The 23,605-nt window shown below is 40.4% G+C and overlaps 1 protein-coding gene across 6 annotated transcripts; it reads right to left on the bottom strand.

Annotated features, from left to right (window-relative positions):
- Positions 1 to 1,271: 1,271 nt before the first annotated feature.
- On the bottom strand, positions 1,272 to 23,384 carry nfat5b (nuclear factor of activated T cells 5b). Of its 6 annotated transcripts, none has more exons than XM_036129999.1 (13): positions 23,258 to 23,384; positions 19,721 to 19,846; positions 17,227 to 17,842; positions 15,615 to 15,801; positions 13,834 to 14,024; positions 13,306 to 13,478; positions 11,105 to 11,239; positions 10,968 to 11,020; positions 10,276 to 10,408; positions 9,456 to 9,542; positions 9,116 to 9,219; positions 7,003 to 8,887; positions 1,272 to 6,082 (listed from the first exon to the last, which is right to left on the bottom strand). In XM_036129999.1, the coding sequence occupies exons 1-13, from the start codon at positions 23,289 to 23,291 to the stop codon at positions 5,841 to 5,843; spliced, it is 3,966 nt and encodes a 1,321-aa protein (XP_035985892.1). In that variant the 5' UTR covers positions 23,292 to 23,384; the 3' UTR covers positions 1,272 to 5,840. The 6 variants fall into 6 exon arrangements, with proteins under 6 accessions (XP_035985892.1, XP_035985893.1, XP_021177423.2 ...); XM_036130000.1 differs by lacking the exon at positions 23,258 to 23,384 and adding an exon at positions 18,288 to 18,350 and having other exon boundaries at positions 19,721 to 19,805; XM_021321748.2 differs by lacking the exon at positions 19,721 to 19,846 and having other exon boundaries at positions 23,258 to 23,382.
- Positions 23,385 to 23,605: the final 221 nt, after the last annotated feature.

The following is a 23,605-nucleotide window of genomic DNA, read 5'->3' as shown; positions in this document are numbered from 1 at the left end:
TACGATACAGCTTTGCATGCCATGTACAGAAAATTGGTCAGAATTGTAACAACTTTCCTGCAGAATGTGCTGCAGACTGGCTAACACAGTGTCTGTGTCACAGCAATACTACAAGATCCGCACCCAGGCCATCCAAGACTTGAAGGGCACGGCTGAGGACCCTTACCCACACAAGTATCATGTAGACTTGTCACTTACGGACTTCATTGAGAAATACAACCACCTACAACCCGGTGACCAGCTGACCGATGTCGTTCTCAGTGTGTCAGGTACCTGGAGGAGTTTTGGATCTTTTCCTCTCTAGTGTAATGCAGCTTCTTATCTGTTGAACCCAACGAATATTTGACAGGTCGGATTCATGCCAAGAGGGCTTCTGATTATTAATAATAATAAATAATTATTTTTAGCAACATTTATTATTCTCTGATTTCAGAAATACAAGTGTCCACTGGTTTTGTTATCACTGAGCTCTGTAAACACAAAAAGTAGAATGCTTATAATGTATAGAAGAGAAAATTTTTCCAAAAAAAAAAAAAAAAAAAAAAGAAAACTGACCCGTTTTCCCCACTGAATTTTTTTTTTTTTTTATAATCAAAGCCATATATTGCCATGTTCATTGCAACATAAAATAATTACCTTTCTGCAAAACTATATTCCCATTTACAGTTAAAACTGACATGTTGGCTATCTTTTAGCTTCAGATTCTGGAATAATAAGGAATCTTTCTCAAAAGTTTTGGACATTTTAGAGCATTTTCTCATATAACTTGATTTCAAAAGCATTGCATGCGCTGTTCTTAATTTATCTGAGTTTTGTTTATCAACTTCAGCTTGTGTAGCACAGTCGATGAAATAAAGAGTTAGATTCTGAATGTAAAACAAGAGGATTAAGGCACAGTTTAGACAAAGCCTTCATGCTTAAGTTTCTAAAACTTGATCATGGAATTTTACTGGATTGCGGTATATATGGCTATGGCTCCAAATGTTAGCTTTGTTGCCTTTTTCCTAATCAACTCTCAAAATTTCAAGTAGCTGGTATTGTCTTCTGTTTATTTATTTATTTTTTGTATACAAACTAAATTAAGTCAAATTAGCCAAAACTGTGGATTAAAAAAATATTACTCAGATTGTCTTTAAAGAAGCGAATACATACATCATTTAAATATGAACTGAGCTATGAGATGAAACTAGAACAGTAATTGAGGCACTTTGGTAGGATAACCACCGTGAAATACCCTTCAGTATAACAGATAAAGTAAAACACCACTAACGTTTAAAGTATATTAGTTTAATTACAGATTGCAGTAAATTTACAAAATGTAATTCCGAGAAAATAAAAGTAACAAAAACAAACTCCAAATATATACATCGATTTCCCCCCTCCCCTAACGAGGGACGATTAACAGTTGCTCAAATGGTGAGAAACATTTTTCCCAGCTGTTTACTAGAAGAATGATTTGACCTGGTTTACAGAATTTGCAAAGGAGTAGTAGGATCAAATTTCAAAACTATATACATTTTTCTTTAGGTCAGTGTTACCATTAAAACAACTCCGATAGGCACAGATTTGGATTTTTGCTGACTGGAAAACACAAGACAATAGAGCAGATCGCCTCAGAGTAACCACTGTTCCAGTAAACAGCAAGACCAACTACCAGACAGGTCTTCGTACAAACCCTGCAAGCAAGGTGGTAAACCACAAAGCAAACAGCTTGTGACTTTTTCCTTACTGAGAACAGTCTAAAAAAATAATAAAAAAAGAGCCTCACAACTTTGATTACTGTTGAGAGAAGAAATATCATTGTGCTTCAATCAAAGCATAAGAACAGTTTTTTTTTAAAGCAACATAAATAATAAAATATGTACTTCAGCTTCTCTTCTGTGGTTTAAACACAAAGCTATATAGATCTTGAATTAAAGTATATCAGCTGCATAGCAGTTTCTGAGAAAAATGTGTTTGCATTTGTTACTTGTCATAAATGCAATGTGTTTTTTTTATGTATAAATGGGACAGATGCAAATGAGAAAAATCGTCAATACAAAGTTTAGGAAAATGACAATTGCAAAAACTGTCAAACGCTCAAAGCACACTTCAGGCGTTATGGCTTAAATTTATAGCTGAGGATGTAGTTAGACATTTAAAAGGCAACAGCAATAATTCAACCTGGTTGCAACAGTCGTCTCTTCTCAAGGTATGCGTGCAATCTCTGCAGTGTTGTAGGAATTTTTACTGAGAGTGCATAATGTAAGATTAGCTGTGACTGAGTTAAATTATCTTTAAATGTAAAAAAAAAAAAAAAAAAAAAAAAAACTTCAAATGCAAAGAACAGATAAAAATGAGAACTTTCACAAAAAAATCTCCCTCTTCTCCATAACTTAGCAAAGACTGTAATAAAAGTCGTACGTACACAGACTAGAAAACTGTAATTTCAATAAAGTAATTACCTTTTCTGTATGTGCCGCTAAAAGATTCTGGATACAAGAAAGAATTTTTTTCCATCCATAATTCACAATGTGAGCGGTACATTCACAATGAATACTGAAATTTCTTGGTCTGACAGCATGGCACCCTGCTAAAAAAAACTATTTGGTCAGCAGAGTCTAGAGCATATGTTTGTATGTACACTTAGGTGGTATATACAGGGGTAACTATGCACAGTAATTTCTATGTTCATTATTCATAGTATATAAAGCATTTCGCTCGCCTTAAAAAAAGGCACCACCACCAGCAGCGCAAGATGGTTCACCCTTAAATTTTCCATCTGAGGTTTTCCCAAGTTTAGTAACAGCTGCAAAAAACAACATGTACAAGAAGTTTAGGCGCTTTGGAGAATTTGGAAAAGTTACAGCTGGTGTAAGTATCCTCATCGGTGGACAACAGAGTAAAAAGATTCCCCTCGGCTTCATTAAAGACTTTAAAAGAGGGAGTAACAAATTAAAAGCAAGTCAGTAAATATTGGTATTGCTGAGCATGTAATATTTACATTCTGAGCTCCAACCGGATTTGATTCAACGATAACCAAGTGCAGCAACACGACATTCACTTTAGTCACAGTAGAAGGCGGCCGCCTCCTCCCCGGCGGCAGACTGGTCCCAGAGCGGGGCTCTCCCAGCTGGAACAGGAATGAGCGGATGAAAAGGGTAGAGGGGCAATAATCACATTCATTACTACAGTTAGAAGGAAAAAAAAACAACAACCATAACTGCAGGACACAACTCTAAGAACCACCAACGCACAAATAAATTAGATAGATTTCTCTGTTAAGATGCATAACTACTACTGTGATAAAAAAAAAAAAAGTTAGTATACTCATAATTATCTCTCTACACACAAAAGCAAACACAAATCATAAATAGTCAACATTGGAAATAGTTCTTCTATTTCACAAGTTGAAGAAAGCCAGAAAGCTCTTCACTCCCAAGTCATGTTTCCTTCAGGAGTAAGGTCCCTTTGAAATAAAAATAAAAAAACAACACCACCACTCACATTGCTCACCCTGACATACACCATCCACAGCTCCACAAATCACATTAGTCAAGTTTACATAAACGGCATCCTAAAACAACAGCTGTTTGGGATTGTAAAGTGAATACTAAATGTAACGGTCTTAATGCATCAGTTTCAAAATATACACAGAAAACAAGAAAAAAAAAAAAAGAGCTATTGACAATTATAGGAGACCAGCCTCTTGTTTGTCCATGCATTTGCAGAAAACTACAGACAACCAAACTGGTTTGTCTTGAGGAGGGAGAGAAAAACAACAACAATAAAGTGTAGGAACAGAACAAAAATGAATTTTGGATTGTCAAGAGGCAAACCTTAAACGGAAACTTAAAGTGAAAAGGAGAAAACCAAAACAGATCAATGAGCCATAAAACTGGCACTTTATCAGGATGTACACAAAGAGTCGATCTTTGGCGTTGAAGCCACTGACCACCAGCAGACCAAAAGACACGAGGTCTGTACAGCTTCGACGTGCACAATTTCTGCATTCTAATGCAATAACCCATGTGAGGACGTTCAGCTGTAGACAAAGTATGCTAAACATTCACTCAACTCAAAGTATTTACAAAACTGGTTATAAGGCTCATTTCTAGCTAGTTTACGAATACTACTCCAGTTCTTGTGTGCCCAGCGAGAAGGCACTGAAACAACCAATGATCTGTTTCACTGAAAACAGTGATGCACTAAGTTAATAAGGATTTACTCTAGTTGTATACTCTTGATGATATATAAATGAAAACTAAAAATTAAAAACTATTTGAATAAAATATAATGCACATTTGTTCAATTTTTGGATGCAGTTTGAAAAACTAACATTTTTGATAATGAAACTACAAAATGGCTGTTAATGTGCCGCACAGGATTAAAACAGATGAAGGGAAATTCAAACAGAGATGGGTTTTTTTTCTCACAAACAATGCCTTCTTGTTTGTTTGTTTTTTAACCCAGGGATGAAGACATTTTTTAAGCTGTGAAGGATTTTTCCAAAATGTGGACATTAAAGAGAGAAAAAAAAAAAAAAAAAAATCACCCTTATTAATGAGACTGCAGCGCCCTCTATAAAAGGAGTGGTGAAAGAGCAACATCATCGGTCTTTTTTTTTTTTTTAGAAGGTTGTAACCTGGATTTGTCAAATGCACCAGAACATTTTTAAACAGACCACAGGTGTTGGTATATCTGCAGCCTGGCTCACATGTTGCTGGAGATAACATGTTGAAATACACAAATAAATAAAAACGTTTAAAATTTAAAAAACACGTCTCTTAGTTTAGCCATCTTCACTGCATCGTTATCTCTTCAGCATAAACCCAGGCAAATTCATACAGGTTTGTGTAAAAAGCAATGTTCTACATAATTTATGTAAATTCATTAATAGATATATCTATATGTATATAGCACCTAAAAAGCTTATTTATCACATAAAAAAAAATCAAAATCTCCTTTTCTTGGTATTTCAGAGATCTCGACTGAATTTATTGCTATCAACAGGTTCAAGCCGACTGCTTCAAACCGCAAATATTAACCAAGGTTACATTAAAACTCTTATGTTCATTTCTACAGTTCTTCAACTTAACATTTCTTCGCTTTCTTTCCTTTCCTCTATAGACCGCTTTTGCAGACTATCTGCACCATTTCAAACAGTAGCTACCTTCCAGTTCGACCGAACATGCCGCACATCTAAATCCCATCTGCTGTACCACACAGCCCATCTTTCATGCAACATAATGACAAAACTAAATAGTAGAAAAAAATATTTAAGGGAAATATATTCACAGAAACCGACAACTCTTTGGGAGACATTTTACAAAAACACCATAAAAACTGGAGCATGCTATAGATAACATCACTTTCTACTTATTTACAGTTAAAAACAAGCTCAATGATTATCAGGTCTGACATGTTGATGAAGTCTTTCCAGAGAAAAGGCAAAAGAAAAAGGCTTGATTTCCACTTCTCCGATCAGACTCAAGGGAGTTAGTCACTATTTGCACATGAGTTTTAGTCAGTCAGTGAGATATATATAAAAAAAAAAGATGATTACTTGGTCATCGTCAACCCAGTCCTAAATCCTGGCATATGTATCTGCATATAAAGAAAAGCTCCAGCTTGTCTTCAAAGTCACTGTTATTTACATTCATCGTTAATATTTTTGACTGAAAAAGAAGAAGAAGAAGAAGCTGTCTGAATACGTCCTCGGTGCTGCAGGAGCAGACCTGCATGTTGTAATCACACACAACATTTGGACCATTCCTGCATATTTAACGATTTTTTTCCAGATTTCTTCAGGCAAAAAAAAAAAAAAAAAAAAATCCAAACTCATGAGCTTGATTTGACATTCAAAACGAACGCGTGAGGGGGCCGCCTGACTCATGCAGGCTGACGAGCAGGTCATTGATCTTCTCCATGTTCTGAGAGACCTCCATACTGCCCTGTGCAGTGGTCCCAGACGGGGACATAGACTGGCTGAGCAGGGACTGGATGCGAGCCTCGCTCTCTTGCTGGTTCTGGCCCGACTGGCTGATTGCTATGATCTGATCCGAAACCGTGTTTCCAGGATTGTTCATAAGCTGGCCACATTCTGCAAGAAGAGGACAGGAAATACTCAGAAAGAAGACAACCATATATTTTAATTAGGTGCAAAAATAAAACAGCTGCAGCTAAGTTCAAATATTCTTCTTATTAAGGCCACCGGACAGTCTCCACTGCCAAATCGACATAAAAAAATTCCTACAAAAACATATTATTTCTTTCACAAGAACACAGTAAAGCATATGAAAAAGATAACATGTTATGGTTAATTTTAAAAAAAATGGTAAGATAACTTAAATTAAAACAATATTGTATAGCTATTGAGAGAAAATGGCTCAGTGAGATTGTAGGAAATGCATCAGTGAGGAGACTTGCCACAGATTGCACATGTTATGGTGCAAATCATGATGGTGGTTGTTTATAAGTTCTCTAACAAAAAAAAAAATGTGTGGCCTTTACAGAACAGTATTTATACTAAAATTAAATTAAATTAAATTAAATACAGACAGACTCATTTTAGTAGTCTGGTGACATCCGATAGTCTGTTTCATGGGTGGGGAGAATCAGGTAAAAATGGGCTAAATAATTTATTTTTTATTTTTATAATGCATTAAAACCAAGTTTCCTTTCTCTTTCCACATCCTTTGTATTAGTCAATCATATAAAATCTCAATAAACTGCCTAAAATCTGAAAAGGTCCAAGGACTATGGAGACTTTTGAATGTCACTGTAAATATATTTTAAGACTACTTGTTACATCTAAAACAAAGACAGCACTAAGCAACCAAACCAAAACAAATATTTAGAAGTTAAACTAACACAAGTAACACAATGATCCAAAACACAAGGACTGTTGTCTGTAATCTTCCCCATTTAAAAAAAAAAAAAAAAAACACTAAGTTCAGCTTGCAGAAGAGTGTTTTTCTTTTAATTGATCAGTTTTACCAAGGTGGCCAGTAATGACCTTACCATTCTGCATCCCGAAGATGAAGAGGCCAGGCTGCTGAGGCTGGCTGGGCTGACTGATGCTCACACTCACGTTGTGCTGAAACAAACTTCCTGGCTGCTGGACAGGAGAGGAGGTGGTCGTTGGAAGGTTTGCCACGCCGTTCTGGGAGGCATACATGGCCGACTGAGTGAGCTCTGGCACGGCCAGTCCCCCCTGCATTGGAGGCATGTTGGGTGGAGGGATGAAGAGACCTACTGGCTGCTCCTGCTGGTTGTTGGGGCTGCCACCTAGCTGCATTGGCTGCTGCTCCTGAAACATGACTTGCTGTGGTGAATTGGTAGGATTCCCCAAGGCCATGGGCTCGGGCTGGTTCTGCTGATTTACGGTCACCATGTTGGCTTGGGAAAACAGCAAAGAGGGGTTTGGGGACTCCTGTGAAACGAGACTGCTGGTGGTGAGGGGAGGCATTTGGCCTTGACTGGTAAAAAGGAGGTTAGGGGCCTGGGGTTGTGTGGGCAGGTTGTTGTTGCAGAACATTAAGCTGGCCTGCTGCTGCTGCTGCTGTTGGCCCGGAGTGAGTGTGTTTGGAGATGAATGAGGGGATATGCTCTGAAACATGGCCGGCTGCGGGGAAGGCTGTGTAAGCGACGGAGGCTGGGGCGACTGCTGCTCCATGGGGCTTCTCTGCGGCATGGGGGACATCTGGGCCTGGGTCTGAAATACTGATTGTGGTTCTGGAGGTGAGGTTTGTAGAGCATTAAGGAAGGCCAGCTGCTGCTCTTGCTGCTGCTGTTGCTGCTGCTGCTGCTGTTGCTGAGAACTACTGGTTGTAAGCTGGGTGGGCAGGGGTGCTTGGGGGAGGAAGAGTCCAGTGGGGGATTGCTGTTGCTCTTGAGACTGCAGCACTGTCATGGTGCTTTGGAAGAGAGCAGCCTGGACCTGCTCCTGGGAGGCTTTCTGAAACATCGACGCCTGTGGATCTTGTGTTTCAGCCAGAGGACTGGGATTGTGGAACATGGTTGGCGAGGGATGGGTGGGGGTCTGCTGGAGGAAGCCGGTCTGCATGGAACAAAGCTCGTTCGCCTGCTGAAAAAGGGCAGCTTGTTGCTGCTGCTGACTCTGCTGCTGTTGCTCCGGTGGGTAAAGTGATGCCTGGCTAGACACCACTCCTTGTGGTGAACCTTGAAGGTCTGAGTTCTTGGCCTGGGCAGCATCCTGAAACATGCCACACTGCATCTGGATCTGAGACTGGAACAGTTGCTGCTGTAAATTCTCCAAAACCTGCTGCTGCTGTTGCTGCTGCTGCTGTTGCTGTTGCTGCTGCTGCTGAATCTGCTGGGTCTGGATCTGTTGCTGGATGTGTTGTTGTTGTTGCTGCTGTTGAATTTGCTGCTGTTGTTGCTGTTGAATCTGCTGGTTTTGGATCTGTTGCTGGTGTTGGATCTGTTGCTGCTGCTGTTTGCTTATGGAGTTGTCCGTCTGAATTGGTAAGTTACAGTATCCTTTGGCTTTAAGTTGTCTCACTGCCTCCTCGAGCTGAGCTACTTCATCTGCTGGAAAGAGCTGCAGCTGAGGCTGCTGGGGTGCAGGTTCAACACACAGCCTGCCCACTCCTCCAGAAGTGCTGCCTGACCTCTCTCTCATGAGACCGTCTCTCGACTCCAAGAGGAACTGCTGGGAGCCTTGTGGGAGGAGAGACTCTGTCGGCAAGGGGAATGAGTTGCTAGCAGCAATATCCTGCTTCTGGATGGTGCTTAAAGCCTCCACGTTCGTAAAAGCAGCAGCCTGGGTTTCATCTGGATCGCCTGCAGACTGAGGCAGGTTATTGTTGAAAACTATGCTTTTATTTAGATGTGCTGTTGCCACATCTTGGTTTGGTTGGGGTGCACAAAGGTCACCGTTCTGCTGCAGAAAGATAAACAAACAACAAAAACTCAGTTTTGGATTTTAGGCTGTGTATGTCGGGAAGGCAGCACCTCATTTCTGAAACACCACATACAAAAATAACTGGTTCAGTACAGTAAAGTAGAAAACAAACTAAACGAAGGGACCAAAAGCCATAAATCAAACCGGTTTTCACAGAGCACGAGTTAACCTTAACGCAGAAAAACAGCACATAGCCTTGCAATTCACCTTAAATACTCCAGAGGCCTGAAGGTTGTTTGTTACCTCCATCGGGGTGACATCTTCTCTCTTCACTAAAGGCAGCATTGAAGGCATCAAGGCACCATCTACAGCTGTAGGAATAGCAGGATGGGTATCATATGTTGATTTAATAGTTGTGTGAAGAATGAAAGCCTTATAGGCAGGAAACAATTAAAACCCTCTGCATGACTACTGAGCTTATTCATCTTCTTAGAAATTAGCTCGGTACAAAGAAATTATGGTGAGTGAAAAAAAAAAAAAACAGAAGCAAAAAAACAAAAACAAAACAAAACATCAAAAAAAAAAAACTAAAAAAAAAACTACCAACCTTTGAGTTGCTCATCAAAGGAACAGGTCTTCACTGGAGAGGGCATCTCCTTCTTTACAGGAATTTCATTTTGCACTGCAAGAGTGTCTAAAAAAAAACAAAGCAGGGGAATAGATACCATGACCGCAGCTAAATAGAACATGATTAAGAGATTTCCATTGTTTATATTAAATAACGTGTTAGTCAGTTATTTTATTGTTTAACCCAGAAGAAACTTAAAACTAACAAAACACCAGATAAATTTCTGTCCTGTCTGTGTGGGGATTTCCCTTTTAGAAAGGGGAGGAGCACTTCACCCATGAAACATTCTTACTAAACAGTAGGTGGCAGTGTTGTCTCCTTTTAACACTTTAACAGACTTTAATCAGAAAAAAAATACTTTACTGATCCCAGAGGGGGGAAAATAGGGTTATTAGAGTCATTCAGTCTAGGCGTGCATGTGAAATATAAAGCAAAGCTACAGATAGTAAACAGCAGAAAAAAACTATAATTAAGAATGCATATACATGACCCAATAGAAACATCTCTGAACCTAGTTTAAGTTAACAAAATCATAAAAAAGAAATTGTATTAGTGTAAGTGAGAGACACATTTGTGGTATAGGCAGGAGTTATAAAGTTTAATGGCCACAGGTAGGAGGGATTTCCTGTGGCATTGAGGATCAAAAACACAAAACACATGCTTTACTACTAGTTGTTCAGCACATGTAAATCAGATTATTTTGGGGTTTATGTGTCAGTTGTTTCTTTAACTGAGAGGCCCGCTGCGGTAAGGTGTTTAAGTCCAGCGTTATCGGAAACAGACATGTACTCAAACAAACCTGGGTCTGGAGTGTAGGTGAATGGCTGAACATCGTGGGACCTGCCAGCGTTTGTCACCACGTAGATTCCCACACAGACGGGAGAGGTGATGGCCGGGTTCTGGTATGGGGGTACTTTCACGATCAGGTGATTCTTCGGGGTGAAGACAGAACATAAAAATAAAGTGAGTGTCAAAAATCAACACAAGGGATTTCCAAGACAAATCAATCTGAAACCAGCTCCAACCCAGGACAGGCAGTTAATGAGAAACAAAAAAGAAACAAAGTTCTTGTTCAATTCTGTGGTCACATTCTTTGTATGAATGTGGAGTGAAGTAATCAATGAAATAAAAGAGACACACTTAATTAAAATTCAACAGCAAAACAAACATCAATGGAACAGAAACCCTGCACATCTACACAAAACGTAAAATGTTACACATTTGTCAGTTAAAGTATTTCTGAACCTTTCGTTTACTGGGGAAAATATTTAATCCCGGTTGTTAAGAAACACTCAGCAGACCGTCTGAGACAGAGTAATTAGGTCAAAACACAATGAAACTACTTACACCTTTGAACCACAAGCCATTTAAGATGATTATATCTGAAGGCCCTGTACAACACTGAGATGAAGCTCGTCTAGCCAATCTTTTCACTGCTGATTACCAATCAGAATCATTCAGAAAAACAACAAAATAAATAAAAAAATTCACCTGGTGAAACAGCTCCATGTCGATCTCAGCCTCTGATTTCCATGACTTGTCATCTGGAACAAGGAGAAGATTCATCTCATCAAAACTTAATTAAACCTGACAAACCTAAACATGTCTGAATGGTTAGTTTGTCTCACCGGAAATATTTTCTTGGAATATGATTTTAGTGTCTTTCAGAAAGTTTTTGCCAATGATAAACACTTCCTCTCCACCCCTTACTGAACCAGTGTGCAGTGACTTCTTCAGTATCTCTGGCAGACCTGCAGGCTGGGCTGTAAACAGAGGACACAGACAGCGCTGATGAGCATTATTGATTTTTGCTCTTCTAATAAAGCACCTCTAACACACCAAAAAAGAAAGCTGCGGGGGAGGGGTTCCCAATCAATTTTACTTTTTAAACACATTTTCAACTCTTCTAAAAAAAGGGAGATTTGAGTAGTTTCCAATTGATCTTTATTTGATAAAAGAAGCAGAAATGGTTTAAATGGACTTTAATGGTTTACAACATACTGTGGATTAGAACCAACAATAGTGGCAGCCAGAACTTTGTCACCAGGGGATTTGGACCTTGCACCCTTGCATTTCCAGTAAAATGCAGAGGTGCTCACAGGAACCAACTGTTTAAAACTACTGGCTTATTATGTACCTTAATATGTTTTCTAAAACTTTTCTCATTTGATCACTCAAATTTTTCTGTGTATAAAAAAAAAAAAAACTTATCAGAAAGATCTTGAAAACAAAATAAAACTTTGGTCGCACATCAAAGTAGACTTTTGAATAAATAAATAAAATATATATACACACATGCATTTTATTTAACCAAATAAATGTCATTATAGTATTTGAAGTCAAAATTCTTGTTCTATCACTTGGAGATATACTTGTTTTATTCTAATTAGCTTTTGGACAAACTTTGTTTGCAACAGGCCGACAGGATCCTTTGTTCTGCAGCAGTCAGCAAGAAGATGCTGTGGGTCTGGGGGTGGCTGTGCAGGTTTACTGCCTGAACTTGATGCGCTCCATCATCTTTAATTCAACAAAGTGTTGTGCAACAAAGTGTTGTGCAACAAGAGGAATATTCCCTTCTTGTGAATTAAATCAAAAAAATTGCAGGGGGGGGATATAAAAAAAATGTCTAATCAACCAAAACTTTCGCGACCCCCATGCAGTACCTCCGCGGACCCCCTGTTGAAGACCCCTGCACTAGTCAGTCATTCACCCGTTCACACCCTGATGGTGGTGAGCAATGTTAATAGCTACAGCTGCCCTTGGACAGACTAACAGAAGCAAGGCTGCCATACATCGGCCCCACCGGGCCCTCAGACCACCACCAGCAGGGAAATGTCTTGCCCAAGAACACAACAACTGAAACGGTTGGAGCGGGGGATCGAACCGGCAGGACAAACGTCGTAACTCCTGTGCCACTGTTGCCCCAAACCTCATTGAGAAACCACAAAGCAACCAGACCCACCCAACTATTTGATCTGACTAAGCTGTCAGGACAAAGGGAAAATAAAGCTATAGCACAAACCTTGGGATAAGATGAATATTAGAGCAGATTTTGTGCTTTTCTGAACTTGTGAATTCATAGATCTTACATGTTGGATATAGATTCTGATTCATTTTAAAAATTAATGAACAGAATAAAAAATATATGCAATTAGAAAGTTAAAATTGCTTGTTTCCTCTTGTATGTTCTATTTTTTTTCTTAAAAGATATTGTTTGTAGCTGGTAGGACCACTTTCAACACATCTCCCTCCTGTGCACCATTAACACGCGTGCATGCACACACACAGACCAGGGGGAATTATGTTTTTTTTTTCTTGTTTCTTGTTTTGTGGAGAGACATTTCCCTAGTTTCCATGCAAGCTCTGCCATAAACAAAAGACTTCCACGCCTCTATTGTTCAGTCCTGTACCTCTTTTTCTCCCCTGCTATCCTCAAAGCAGTTGTCTCAAATCCACACATGGCCCTAAGCGTCTTTCCTGTTTGTGAAAACCGACCACGCCCTCACGTTGCAGGCATTATCAAAGAACTCAATCTAATGGAATAGTTCAGCACCGTCTTCAAAATGCTCACATTAAACCAGAACAGTTTGCTGACCTCTGGTTATATTAAAATCGACAAACAGGACCTAAAAAGATTCAATGGTAATTATTAACTAAATAGGTTTTAGGTCAACCAAGCCTTTTTCTCCCGTTCAACTAGTTTGATTCTTGCAAATCTTTGTAATGCACCCATCTCAAAATAACCCCCTTATTTACACATTTTCAAATAATCCATTATTGGGTTTATGACTCAATATTTACACAAGGACAAACAAGAAGAGCAACTTACTGCACAGGATTGGAGATGAGGGAGTCTGCAGAGTGAGGACTGATCCATCCGGGCGGGGGATGTTGACCCGAAACACCAAGCGAGCGCGTGTGCTCTTCTTCTTTGACCCGGCCACGCCGATACGAGCCTCGACGTCAGCATTACGAAGCTTTAAGATCCCAACACAGTCAACCCTAAACACAGACAATATATGAACTTAGGCCTGTCTGGACTTGCTTCCACTTTCATTGTCAATGACAGTATTAAAGTATGCATTAAACTAGCAACTCTTTGCAAGACATGTCGCTACATGAGCATTATTATCCTCAAAGGAACGAATGAAGTATCTATGCATCAGATGGCTCACATTTACCTATTATGGAATAGATGTATAGACTTATCTCAGCGGTACATTAGAACACATAAAACATTTCTTTAAAAAAAAAGGGAACTTTTTAATGTAGTAAAATACGGTAAAACGTAATCTTTAGAGCAATATTTACCATTAAAACAACTAATTTGCTAATTAATAGCTAAATTGCTACATACGCCAGTGTCATGTTGGTGCTTGGGTCAAGGGATACTTCAATCACAGTTGTGCCATCAATATCAACCTCTTTGCAAGCAGTGGTGTTGCGACCGGTAACTCTGCAAGCTTGGTAAAATCCGTGCGGCTTCACGCGCCCGGCGTCATTGCCGACAAACACCTGGAGAACCACTGGCTCACTCACGCCCTCCAGCTGTCAAGGACAAACAGGAACATTTGATTAACAAAGTGTTTCTCTTCTGGGTTAAAGAAACAGATATATTTTCTGTGTTCTCCAGTCCTTCAGTCGGATTGGATGATGGGCCTTGTGACCATCAATTTTTGACTCCTGCCACAGATTCTGAAATAGGATTTAGATCTTAACAATGATTGGGAGCGTTTAACACACAAATATGCTCTGGCTGAATGATTAGGGTTGCTTTCCTGCTGAAAGATGAACCTACTCCTCAACGATCAGGTCTTTTCCTGCCTCCAACACGTTTTCTTCCAGGATAGCCCTATATCTAGCGAACGCCCTCTTCATATCTACTCTGTCCCTGCTGAAGAAAAGCAAAGCCACAGAATGACGCTGCCTCCACATTTTAATGATGGTATTTCCAGGGTGATGTGCAGCGATAGGTTTCTTCCATACACAGCGTTTTGATTCTAAGCGGAAAAGACTAATCACATACGTGCCGTTTCTAAAAACGTTTTAGAAATGGCACTTTTTCTGGGTTCTAATTTCAAAAATCACTTTCTTCTTGCCACTCAAGTAGCATACATTTGTATTTTACACCCTTGAAATGGGCAGGAACCAAGTGCAAAGCAGACGGTTAAGATTTTCTTAAGTACTATCATTAGAAAACCTGATTAGAATCCTGATCCTTCCACTTCACAATTATTAACCTCTTTACTTAGTCTCTCATGTAAAAAATCTCAGTAAAATACAATAGATTTTACGGCTTTAAGATGAACAAACAGAGAAAACATCAAGGGTGTAGGAACCATTTTGTAAGGCAAAGAAAGAGACCCTAAAAGTTACCTGTGCTCACAAAAAAGTTCAAATGTCAGCCTATGAAAAGCCTTATTCTGTCATTTATCTTCTGCTTGTAACAGTCTAGTTAGAATTGCATAACATGTCCTCTTATGGCACAATAAAACCAGTGGGGAAACCACCAGACTGATCCAGCTTCCATATCTGTTGAGGAGATGGCATGATCACTAAGGGAGCGAAATACGTGAGACTAAGAGAGGCAAGACTATTTACTATTTTTATCTCTGTTAAAAAGGTGCTGGGAGAGTGTTTCCAATTGTTTTGCATCCACAAGAAAAGTCACACTAACTTTATAAAGTTTTTTGTTTTTATCTTGGCCCAGAATTTTACACGTCGACCTGGCTGTTAGACAAAATACCTCATCAGATTTCATCATTTTAGATTAGATTGGAGGAAGTGTTGTCTCCGTCGGTATCACTGTCTCTAATCCAACATTTTGCAGGCTACCTGTATACTACACCTCCAACCTGATGCAATTAAACTGGTGTCTGCAACAATCAGGTTTTACACCAATGCTGAGCCTAAATGGGCACAGCAGTTTAACAATGGCTTGTTAATCCCACAATGCAGAGAGTGTGAAGAAACACAGACTGTCTGGGTCATCTTAAAGCAAATCTCTGTAATGAGACCCATTTACTTGATTTTTCAACAATGGCTCTGAAAGAAGAAAACATTTAAAGTGTTTGGCAACAGAACGTACCTGTACAAATCATATCATTACAGAGATATTTGCATTGCCACTGTCAGTACCTTTACAGTAGGAAAGCCCTGCTGAGTGCGGTCCTTCACCGAGCCTCTGCTCCCTTCGGTTAGGTAGCGGGCCCGGTGCTGAGTCTCAGGCTGGACAAGGATTTTAAGCTCCTTCCCCTCACATTTTGGTGGAAACTGCATCGTAAGGGACCCTCCCTTCTGCGTAGTTGTCTGAGGATCATCAGAGCTGTAACAAACAGTTTGACAGAACGGTTATCCTCTCGGTCAACAGCTTTCTTTCTCCCCCACTGTAGAGCATGTGGCCTCCAAAGCATCTCCGACACAGTTCAGATCATATAAAATAGCAAGCTATAAATTGCCTCCTCTTAAAATCTAATATCTACGTATAAAGACGTACGCATATCTGTCAGGGGACGTGGTCTCCTTGTCGCAATAGTGGAAACGCTCTGAAGTTGCCATGGTGCTCTGAGCAATGCAGGTTTAAGAGGCCCTCCATCAGCCAAGCATATTCTAACCTCAGCTCTTAAAATGTTCAGAGTTATCTGTTTATTTAATCTGCTCTGCTTATCCCAGGTCTTTGAGAGAGGCTCTGTGATTCACTGTGGCTGACCATTGTTTGTATTTTAGTATCCTGCCCCTCCCTCCTCACTGATCTAACCGCTCTCCTTCAGTCAAAGTGTTGTGGGAAATGTGGAGCCAGAGAAGTTTGTTAAATATTTCCATCTGTCGGTGAGCGTCAGCGTGTCGTTTCCTGATAATACCTGCAGCCGCAGCTCGTATGACGGTTGGAGGAAATTGAAAGACGCGTATAAAAAAACAGTCAATAAAAGAAACACTTGAGAGCTTTTATTTGCCGAATGTCTTGCCATATCTACCAGATGGAGGATGATTTATGAATGCAAATGAATCATTATTTGAGCACGCACTGTGCCAGACAAAAATACTCACACCCCTTGAACTTCACATTTTGTCATATTACAGCCACAAAGTTCAGTGTTACTTCTGACTAACGACTGTCTTTCAACTCTTGAATAAAGGCCAGGTTTTTTTGGTGTTAACAGATAATTCACGGACTCTCAACAAATTCTCCCAATTGAGGGATCTCTGCAGCTTCCTCAGAGTTGATCAATGCTCCACTTGCACCGCCTCTCATTTTAGGTGGAGAGCCATACTCGTTCTATTTCAGATGAGATGATAAGTGATCTGCAAGATGTTCCCCAGTCTCCTTTATGCTCTTCGCTGATGTTCTCTAACAAAACCCTAAAGCCTTCACAGAAAAACAGTATGTTCACTCAGTTAAGTCACACATAGGTGGACTCTATAAATGAATTAGGTGACTTCGGAAGGGAACTGGTAGAACTGGAACTGGATTTTATTGTAAGGGGGGCCGACTACATGTGCATGTGACACTTCTGATTTTATTTTGAAAAAAAAAAAAAAATCATATATTTCAGTCTTTGGACTTCAAAATAATGAATTTTGAATAAATAAAGAATACTTTGTGTCTAACAACTGAATTATATATATATATATATATATATATATATATATATATATCCCATTTAGTGACAGTATCAGGAGGTATAGATTTGCATTGTGTGTGTGTTTGTATTACAACTCATCAGGTCTATGTCTGTGAGTCTGAACTAACCTTCCTTTAATTGACATCTTGCTCTCAGGGCCGAGCTGAGACAGGACAAAGTGTGGGGCTTTGGCGCTGTCTGCATCGAAGACGTCCATGCTGGCCTCCGACGCACGCGCTGCCTTCGACCCTGGTTTCTGTCGGGGTGTGCGCTTGCGGGCCTTTCGTGGGACCTCTGTGTTGTCATTGTACGAAGAAGTGCTCATGATGCTGAAGTTGGACATGGAGTCCTCCATCCAGATGCTGTTACTCTGTTCGGAGTCCAAGGGCGGCACCTCATCTTGGCAGGACATGTGGCTGTCGTCGAACAGGTCTTGTGGAGGCGGGGAGATGTTGAGGATGGTGCGGCGCTTGGACGGCGTCAGCTGGTGGTGTGGCTGTCCGTCCTGAGAGGCTCCACCGCGTCCTCCGGCCTGCTCGCCGTTGACGCTCTTCCCACCACCACCGGCCTCGGCTCCGAGGATCTCCGGTACCACTCGGCTGCTCCTGCTGTCCTCTGAATCCACATTTCTGCTGTGAGCTGTGTTCTGGTCACTGGATGAAGTGCTGGAATGCATGGTGGTGCTGGAAGTGGTGGAAAAAGCACTGCGAGGCCCTTCCGTGGTCAGAGAAGAGGACAAGGCATCTATGGTGTAAATAATTAGACAGTAAATACAGGCTGAACTAATGCAGGGTAGCAGTCCCATGTAAACAGAGAAAGTTGAACATTTTCCCCTCTTTTTTTTTTTTTTTTTTAAAGATAACACTCCCCATTCTCACTATGGTGCTGATTATGCAGTATGGATACATTTTGTTGAGAACACTGTATGACGCTCAGAAGAAGCTACAAATAAAATAAGTGGCGAAAATGCAACTTATTTGTATTTTATCAAACAACACAATCAAAAAATGTAATCACTCAATGTATTTCTCATCAATTTTAGCATTTTGTTCTGACTCAAACAATATGTGGCATGTTACTTATTGGAGCTTTTCATTTTCTTTTTTGGCAACAAGATATTTCTTTTTCTTTTTTCTTTTTTTTTTTTGTTCGGAGAAGCCACAGAGACAAAACAAAACAAGCTTCTGACCTACGAAGCAGAGAACTGCAGACCATTTTATATGCAGACACTCCCTGCTTCAGAGGGAACTTCCTGGAATATAAAAGTGAGACAGCAAATGAGCAATAAAAGCTGAACAGCAAAGATTGATTCAAGAAAAAGAAAAATTACAATATGATGCAATGGTATCCCCCTCCCACCACTGGGGCCCAAAAACAAAAGTTGCTCCAACATGCTGACAAAGGCTGGAAATCTAGATAATGACTGGAGCACAGAGGGGTTAAGCTGCTGCTGAAAATCAGGATTTTCTGGTGTTTCATAAGTTTGCAAAACACAAAGTTGAAAGGGGGGGAGGGTGGGGGGACCAAACACAAAGAGGTAGTGTCAGTTGGAGCAAGTTTGAAAGCTATTAATGATATATAACTGACACCTAAAAATGTATAACACATTGAACATTGCAGTACTTAGTATACATTGCAAGAAAAATATTTGTTTCGTCTTCATGCACTACAAGCAGAAAGAGGCAAAGGAAAGGTGGGATTCATAGCATGCCAGAAGATTCTCAGTTTTCATGACAAAAACAAACGTATGTTGACAAAAGGCCTTAAAAATTCAGTTGCACTACTTCTATTTTTTTCAGAATATTTACCAATGTGACACCAGAAAAGTATTACCTATCAAGAAAATATAATGCCGCCACAAACATACCTAATGAAAAAAATAAATAAAAACCTTTCAAAATGTCAATATATTGCATGCTTTTCTCATTCCTAGCTTATATTCAAGATTTGAACCTGAATGTTCTTATTTCTGTTTGAGCGCCAACCTGAGAACGCACAAAGTCTCTGTCCCTTCTCCACCCACCGAAACAGCAAACATGATTATGATTATTTAATTAAAACAGAGCCTTTTGTTGTCGTGTAGAGCAGTGGGAAAGCTAATTAACCGCAGCACCTAGTTTCTGGACTTCTATATTTACCTGCTAATAAGATTTCCTCCTGCAGGACAACAGCTGCAGACCACTAAAGCCACTTAAAGCAAAAAACTCATGTGCAACAACGTCTCTCTCAGCTTATCTAATTTTATCATGACATTTACCCACGCCCTAATTTTGTCTCTCATGCATTAACAATAAAGATGATAATTATGGTCTAGGTGCTCAACATGCTGCACATTAGGTGTGTTTACGCTGCAGGATATGACAACAAAGTAAAATGAAATCTCAACAAGCATGTACAGGACATTAACTTCCTTCTCTAGCCTTGTTTTTTTTCCTCACATGTGGAAAATCAAAGAGCAGCAGGCTGCTTGTTTGACAGGCTTTCCTTTTGCATGCAGGTGTTTGTGTTCGCCTACAGGTACAGACTGCTACATGAGTAGTGTTTTTTTTTTTTTTTTTGGGGTGGGGCAAGATCAGTCCTGCTTGGAGAGGAGTAATAAGGAAAGGAGAAGCAGGATCCTACCTGATGCTAGAGGAGCTGAAGGGAGAGGGCCTGCCTCTCCGCCGCTCTTTTGACTCATGACTTCTGGGCTCTGATGAGTGGTGGGAGGCAACTGCAGCTCACTGGCAAGAAGGTCATACACTGACTCTGTTGTGAGAGTAGGGGGACCAATAAAAGGAATAAAAAGGTGACTTACTAACAGGACTTTTTTTTGTGTGGAATGGTGAGATAAGGATCGAGATCCCAGTGAGTCAGCCTGGTGGCTAACAGGAAACATCAAGACGACATGAGACATCACGGTTGTTTTAAATATACTTTTAACGGTCAGGTTATTTTTTTTTTCCTCCCCATGGTGAGGTTAGCGTCAAGAATCATGCAATAACAATGACGCAACTGTGCATCCTCACAAATACGAAACTGTAAGAACAAACACGCAACTGGTTGGCAGTGCATCTGATAAAACAAGGAAATGTCGGCCAAAATAGCTGTCAGAACGCTTGATCATTAGTTCAGATGTCAAACGGGCTTCCACATTTGCATTGTTTTCAAACTACGCCACAATCTGCGTGCAGGCACAAGTCTGCACGAAAGCCTTAAAAAAAATTCACACAGCCTTAAAAGAATATGCTGTGCAGGTTGAAAAAAAAAAGTTAAAATTAAACCCAAAAAAATTGCATTGATTCTTTTTTTAATAATATGCTTCAATGTCAATAACACATTGCTACAAAGGAAGGGCATTATAACCAGTAGAGAAGAGCCAGAGATATGATCTCTCTTCTTTTTTTCCCAGCCGTTTCTGTTGCATGTCAAAGCATGACATCTACATTGCAAACACTACAGTCATTCTTCATGCATGTCAAAGCCTGATATCTGCATTGGCTCCACCGCAACAAACCACCAACAGTGCAGGTAGAGATGGGTGTGTTATAGATCTGCAGACTGACACTGCCTTAAGGTGAGAGGCCTCAGAGACGACAGGAGGGCTACAAAGGGCTGGCTAGTTCTTCCCACAACACAGACACACCCCTGGATTTGCTTTCCCCCCCCCGGTTTCAAACTTGTAGATTGAAACTATATATAAAGGGAAAAAAATAAGTACAGTGTTAGCTATTTGACATCTTTACAACAATTATTATTTAAATTAACAATGGGGTCAGATCGACTTCATCCTTGGATTGGATATGAAGCTAAGGCCGTCAATCCGGATGCCAGGATCTAGTACTGGAGCCCATACTTTGACTTTACTTTGGACAATTAAGTTGTCAGCCAAAGCAAATCTTGCACTCTTACACAAAATGCACATGGTCATTTCAAATTGCACAATATATGACAATAGGGTTTGTCATTTCAATCTTTTAATTTGACAGATTACTGTAAGTAACGTGTATGGGCCGAGTCTGCAACAGATGCCTGTTATAGGACAGCCTGCAGCTGCAGAGTTAACACATTGTTCAACATACTTTCCACGGACTATAAAGGATTCAGGAATGTCAACTTCCTAATGAACATTTTAGAAATTACAGTCTAAAATAACAGTGCCAACTGTGCTAATAGTTGATATAATTTATTAAAACAGCGTTAAGAAGAAGAAAAAAAACAAGGAAAAAAAAAAAAAAAAAAAACTGCGTTAACACGTCACCTTTATAATTTCTTAGGTTTTGCTAAGCTATAATAGGTAAATGGCATTTTCCTCTGATGTCTGGTGCCACAGTCTCAGTCTTTTATGCGCACATGCAGTTACAGCACCTGATGAATAATTAATAACTCCTCAAGGCCACACAGCTAAACCATTGACAGAAGCAGCCTTTTCTTCACATCCCAACTTATACAGATTTAGCAGCTCGGTAGGATAATGTTAATATAGGTCTAAAAAGGGGCCATTTTACAGCTTTATACGCAATGACCAATTTAGCAAACATGGGTACGGCATACTTGCAACAGTAGATCTGATGGCATTCGAGTGGTCTCTTTAGAATTTGCACCAGGACAAAAAAAGCACCACTAAACGTTTCGTAATGGTAGACATCAGTATCAGGCAGAATTGGAGCATATCTAATATGAAATTTTGCAAATACGCAAGGTACATTTTTTTATTTATTTTTATTAACGCAAGCCCCTCACCCAACACGTGTGAATGTCTCTTTACAACACCGCCAATTCCTGTCCTGAAATGATGTGGAATAAAACAAGTTGCAACGAGGTCAGATCAAAAGTTGTGGCATATCAAATAAGAAGATCTCATTACAAAACAGACAACGGGGTTACACAAAACCATTTCATTCCCTTCACTGTGTCTGCCTGGGGTTATGAGGGAGGGGAGGAGGGGGGGAGGCTTAGGTCAACAGCATGACAGCACTTTTACTAGCAGACCGACTCATCATCCAAATATTATGGTATGAACTTAGAGCCGCCATCACAGTCGCCTGACTCTCTTCTTTGCCAACTGCCAGCTTTAATTACTTGCAGCTGAGTCCCGGGGTTCGGTGTGTATATCAGATACTTAACCCTCCCATTGTTACCACTCGCTGCGTACAACAGACAAACCTGGAACCTACTGAAACCAACCCAGACCCCTTCGTTGCCAAACGCCTCCGGGTCTCTCAAAACTTTATTTTAGAGGAGCGGGACGACCTCGTTCCCATAAACGGAGCTTAAACTGGACTCACTTCGGGTCACGCATACACAGAGGATTTCAGTGTGCTGGTTGTTTGCTACGTTCCCAAAACAAATATCTCACATATGCAAGCACAGCACAAAAAAAAAAAAAAAAAGCAACCCCAGCCACGCCCACAAAAACAGTCCCTCTACCTCTGAATTCCCACTTTTAAATGTAGTCGTCTTGTGGGTCTCTCAGAGACTGCACATGCAGCAACATGTGCTCAAGAGTTGAAAAAGCCCTTCCAGTAAACAGATTGCCGACCGCACAGACAGAAAATATGCACTCTCTTCTAAGAGCAGTAGTTTCGAATCACTGGCTGGCCTGTTCAAAGTGTTTCCACAGCTCCCATGACGCTTTTGAAAGCAGAACCCCCCCCCCTCTCCAAAAATAAAAAAAACAACAACTCTCATTTTGGTGCATGTTTGTGTCCTCTTAAGCAGACACAAACAGTCTCTTTCACGGAGAAGCAAATAAAAAAAAAATAAAGAAAATAACAGTCTGTGAGCTTGAAAATGAATAATTGTGACACACACACACACCACTTGATGTTTTGGTTTTAGTCTGAAACTGGTTGCGTTCTGCAGACCAGCCACGGAAAAAACAACTCAATTTTCCCTCCATCTGTGAAAATCACAGCAGCACATTATTAAACCTCATGCTGTGTGCTTAGCCACGACCCCAACTGCTAATACCATTCACAAAACCTGATTTAAACAGTAGCTTCCCTGGGCTAATCAGGTTTCTCACTCATAGTTTAAAGACAAATCACCAGTGCTTACAATCCAGACTCCGTGGTAGAAATCCTGCATCATGGGACATAGTTTTTCTAATTATACCCTCACCCATCTCCTCTTATGTTTATGTGGTAAGGCTAAAAGGTGAAAAAAGAAGGCACTCACCATGTGAATGGCAGGACCTATACTCCCCATTCATTTCCCCTCACATTCCTGATGCTTGCTCTTACTAGCCCTGGCACCTGGGGCGTGGCACACTTTTTTTTTTTTTGGCTGAGTGAGTGATTTAACTCCTTTCCCGTGCCCCCCTCTTCTACTCCACCCACCCGCCGCCCTCCCCGTCTTGTTTATTGTGCAGCAGACCCTTTTCTGCCCTACATGTTGCTCAACAGGTTAGTGGCATTGTCGTGTGGAATCCTGTCAGGCAGAAACAAAACAGTGATACGACCTGGCCACAGACAGTCTCTGTGGGCCGCTTTGTTACACAAGGTGGGCAGAAACACGACTTAAGAG

The sequence above is a fragment of the Fundulus heteroclitus genome, unplaced genomic scaffold, assembly GCF_011125445.2.
Source record: "Fundulus heteroclitus isolate FHET01 unplaced genomic scaffold, MU-UCD_Fhet_4.1 scaffold_277, whole genome shotgun sequence".
In the NCBI taxonomy this organism is placed as follows: Eukaryota; Metazoa; Chordata; class Actinopteri; order Cyprinodontiformes; family Fundulidae; genus Fundulus; species Fundulus heteroclitus.
This window is presented reverse-complemented; position numbering and strand designations above follow the sequence as displayed.

What these genes read in the sequence shown, in the direction of transcription:
- nfat5b (XM_036129997.1), bottom strand. Translation starts at nt 19,994, where the DNA reads ATGTCTCATGTCGTCTTGATGTTTCCTGTTAGCCACCAGGCTGACTCA. An exon ending in AGGGCTTTCCTACTGTAAAG is followed by an intron (nt 14,025 to 15,614) that starts GTACTGACAGTG and finishes TGTCCTTGACAG; the next exon opens with CTGGAGGGCGTGAGTGAGCC. An exon ending in AGCACCAACATGACACTGGC is followed by an intron (nt 13,479 to 13,833) that starts GTATGTAGCAAT and finishes GTCTGTGTTTAG; the next exon opens with GGTTGACTGTGTTGGGATCT.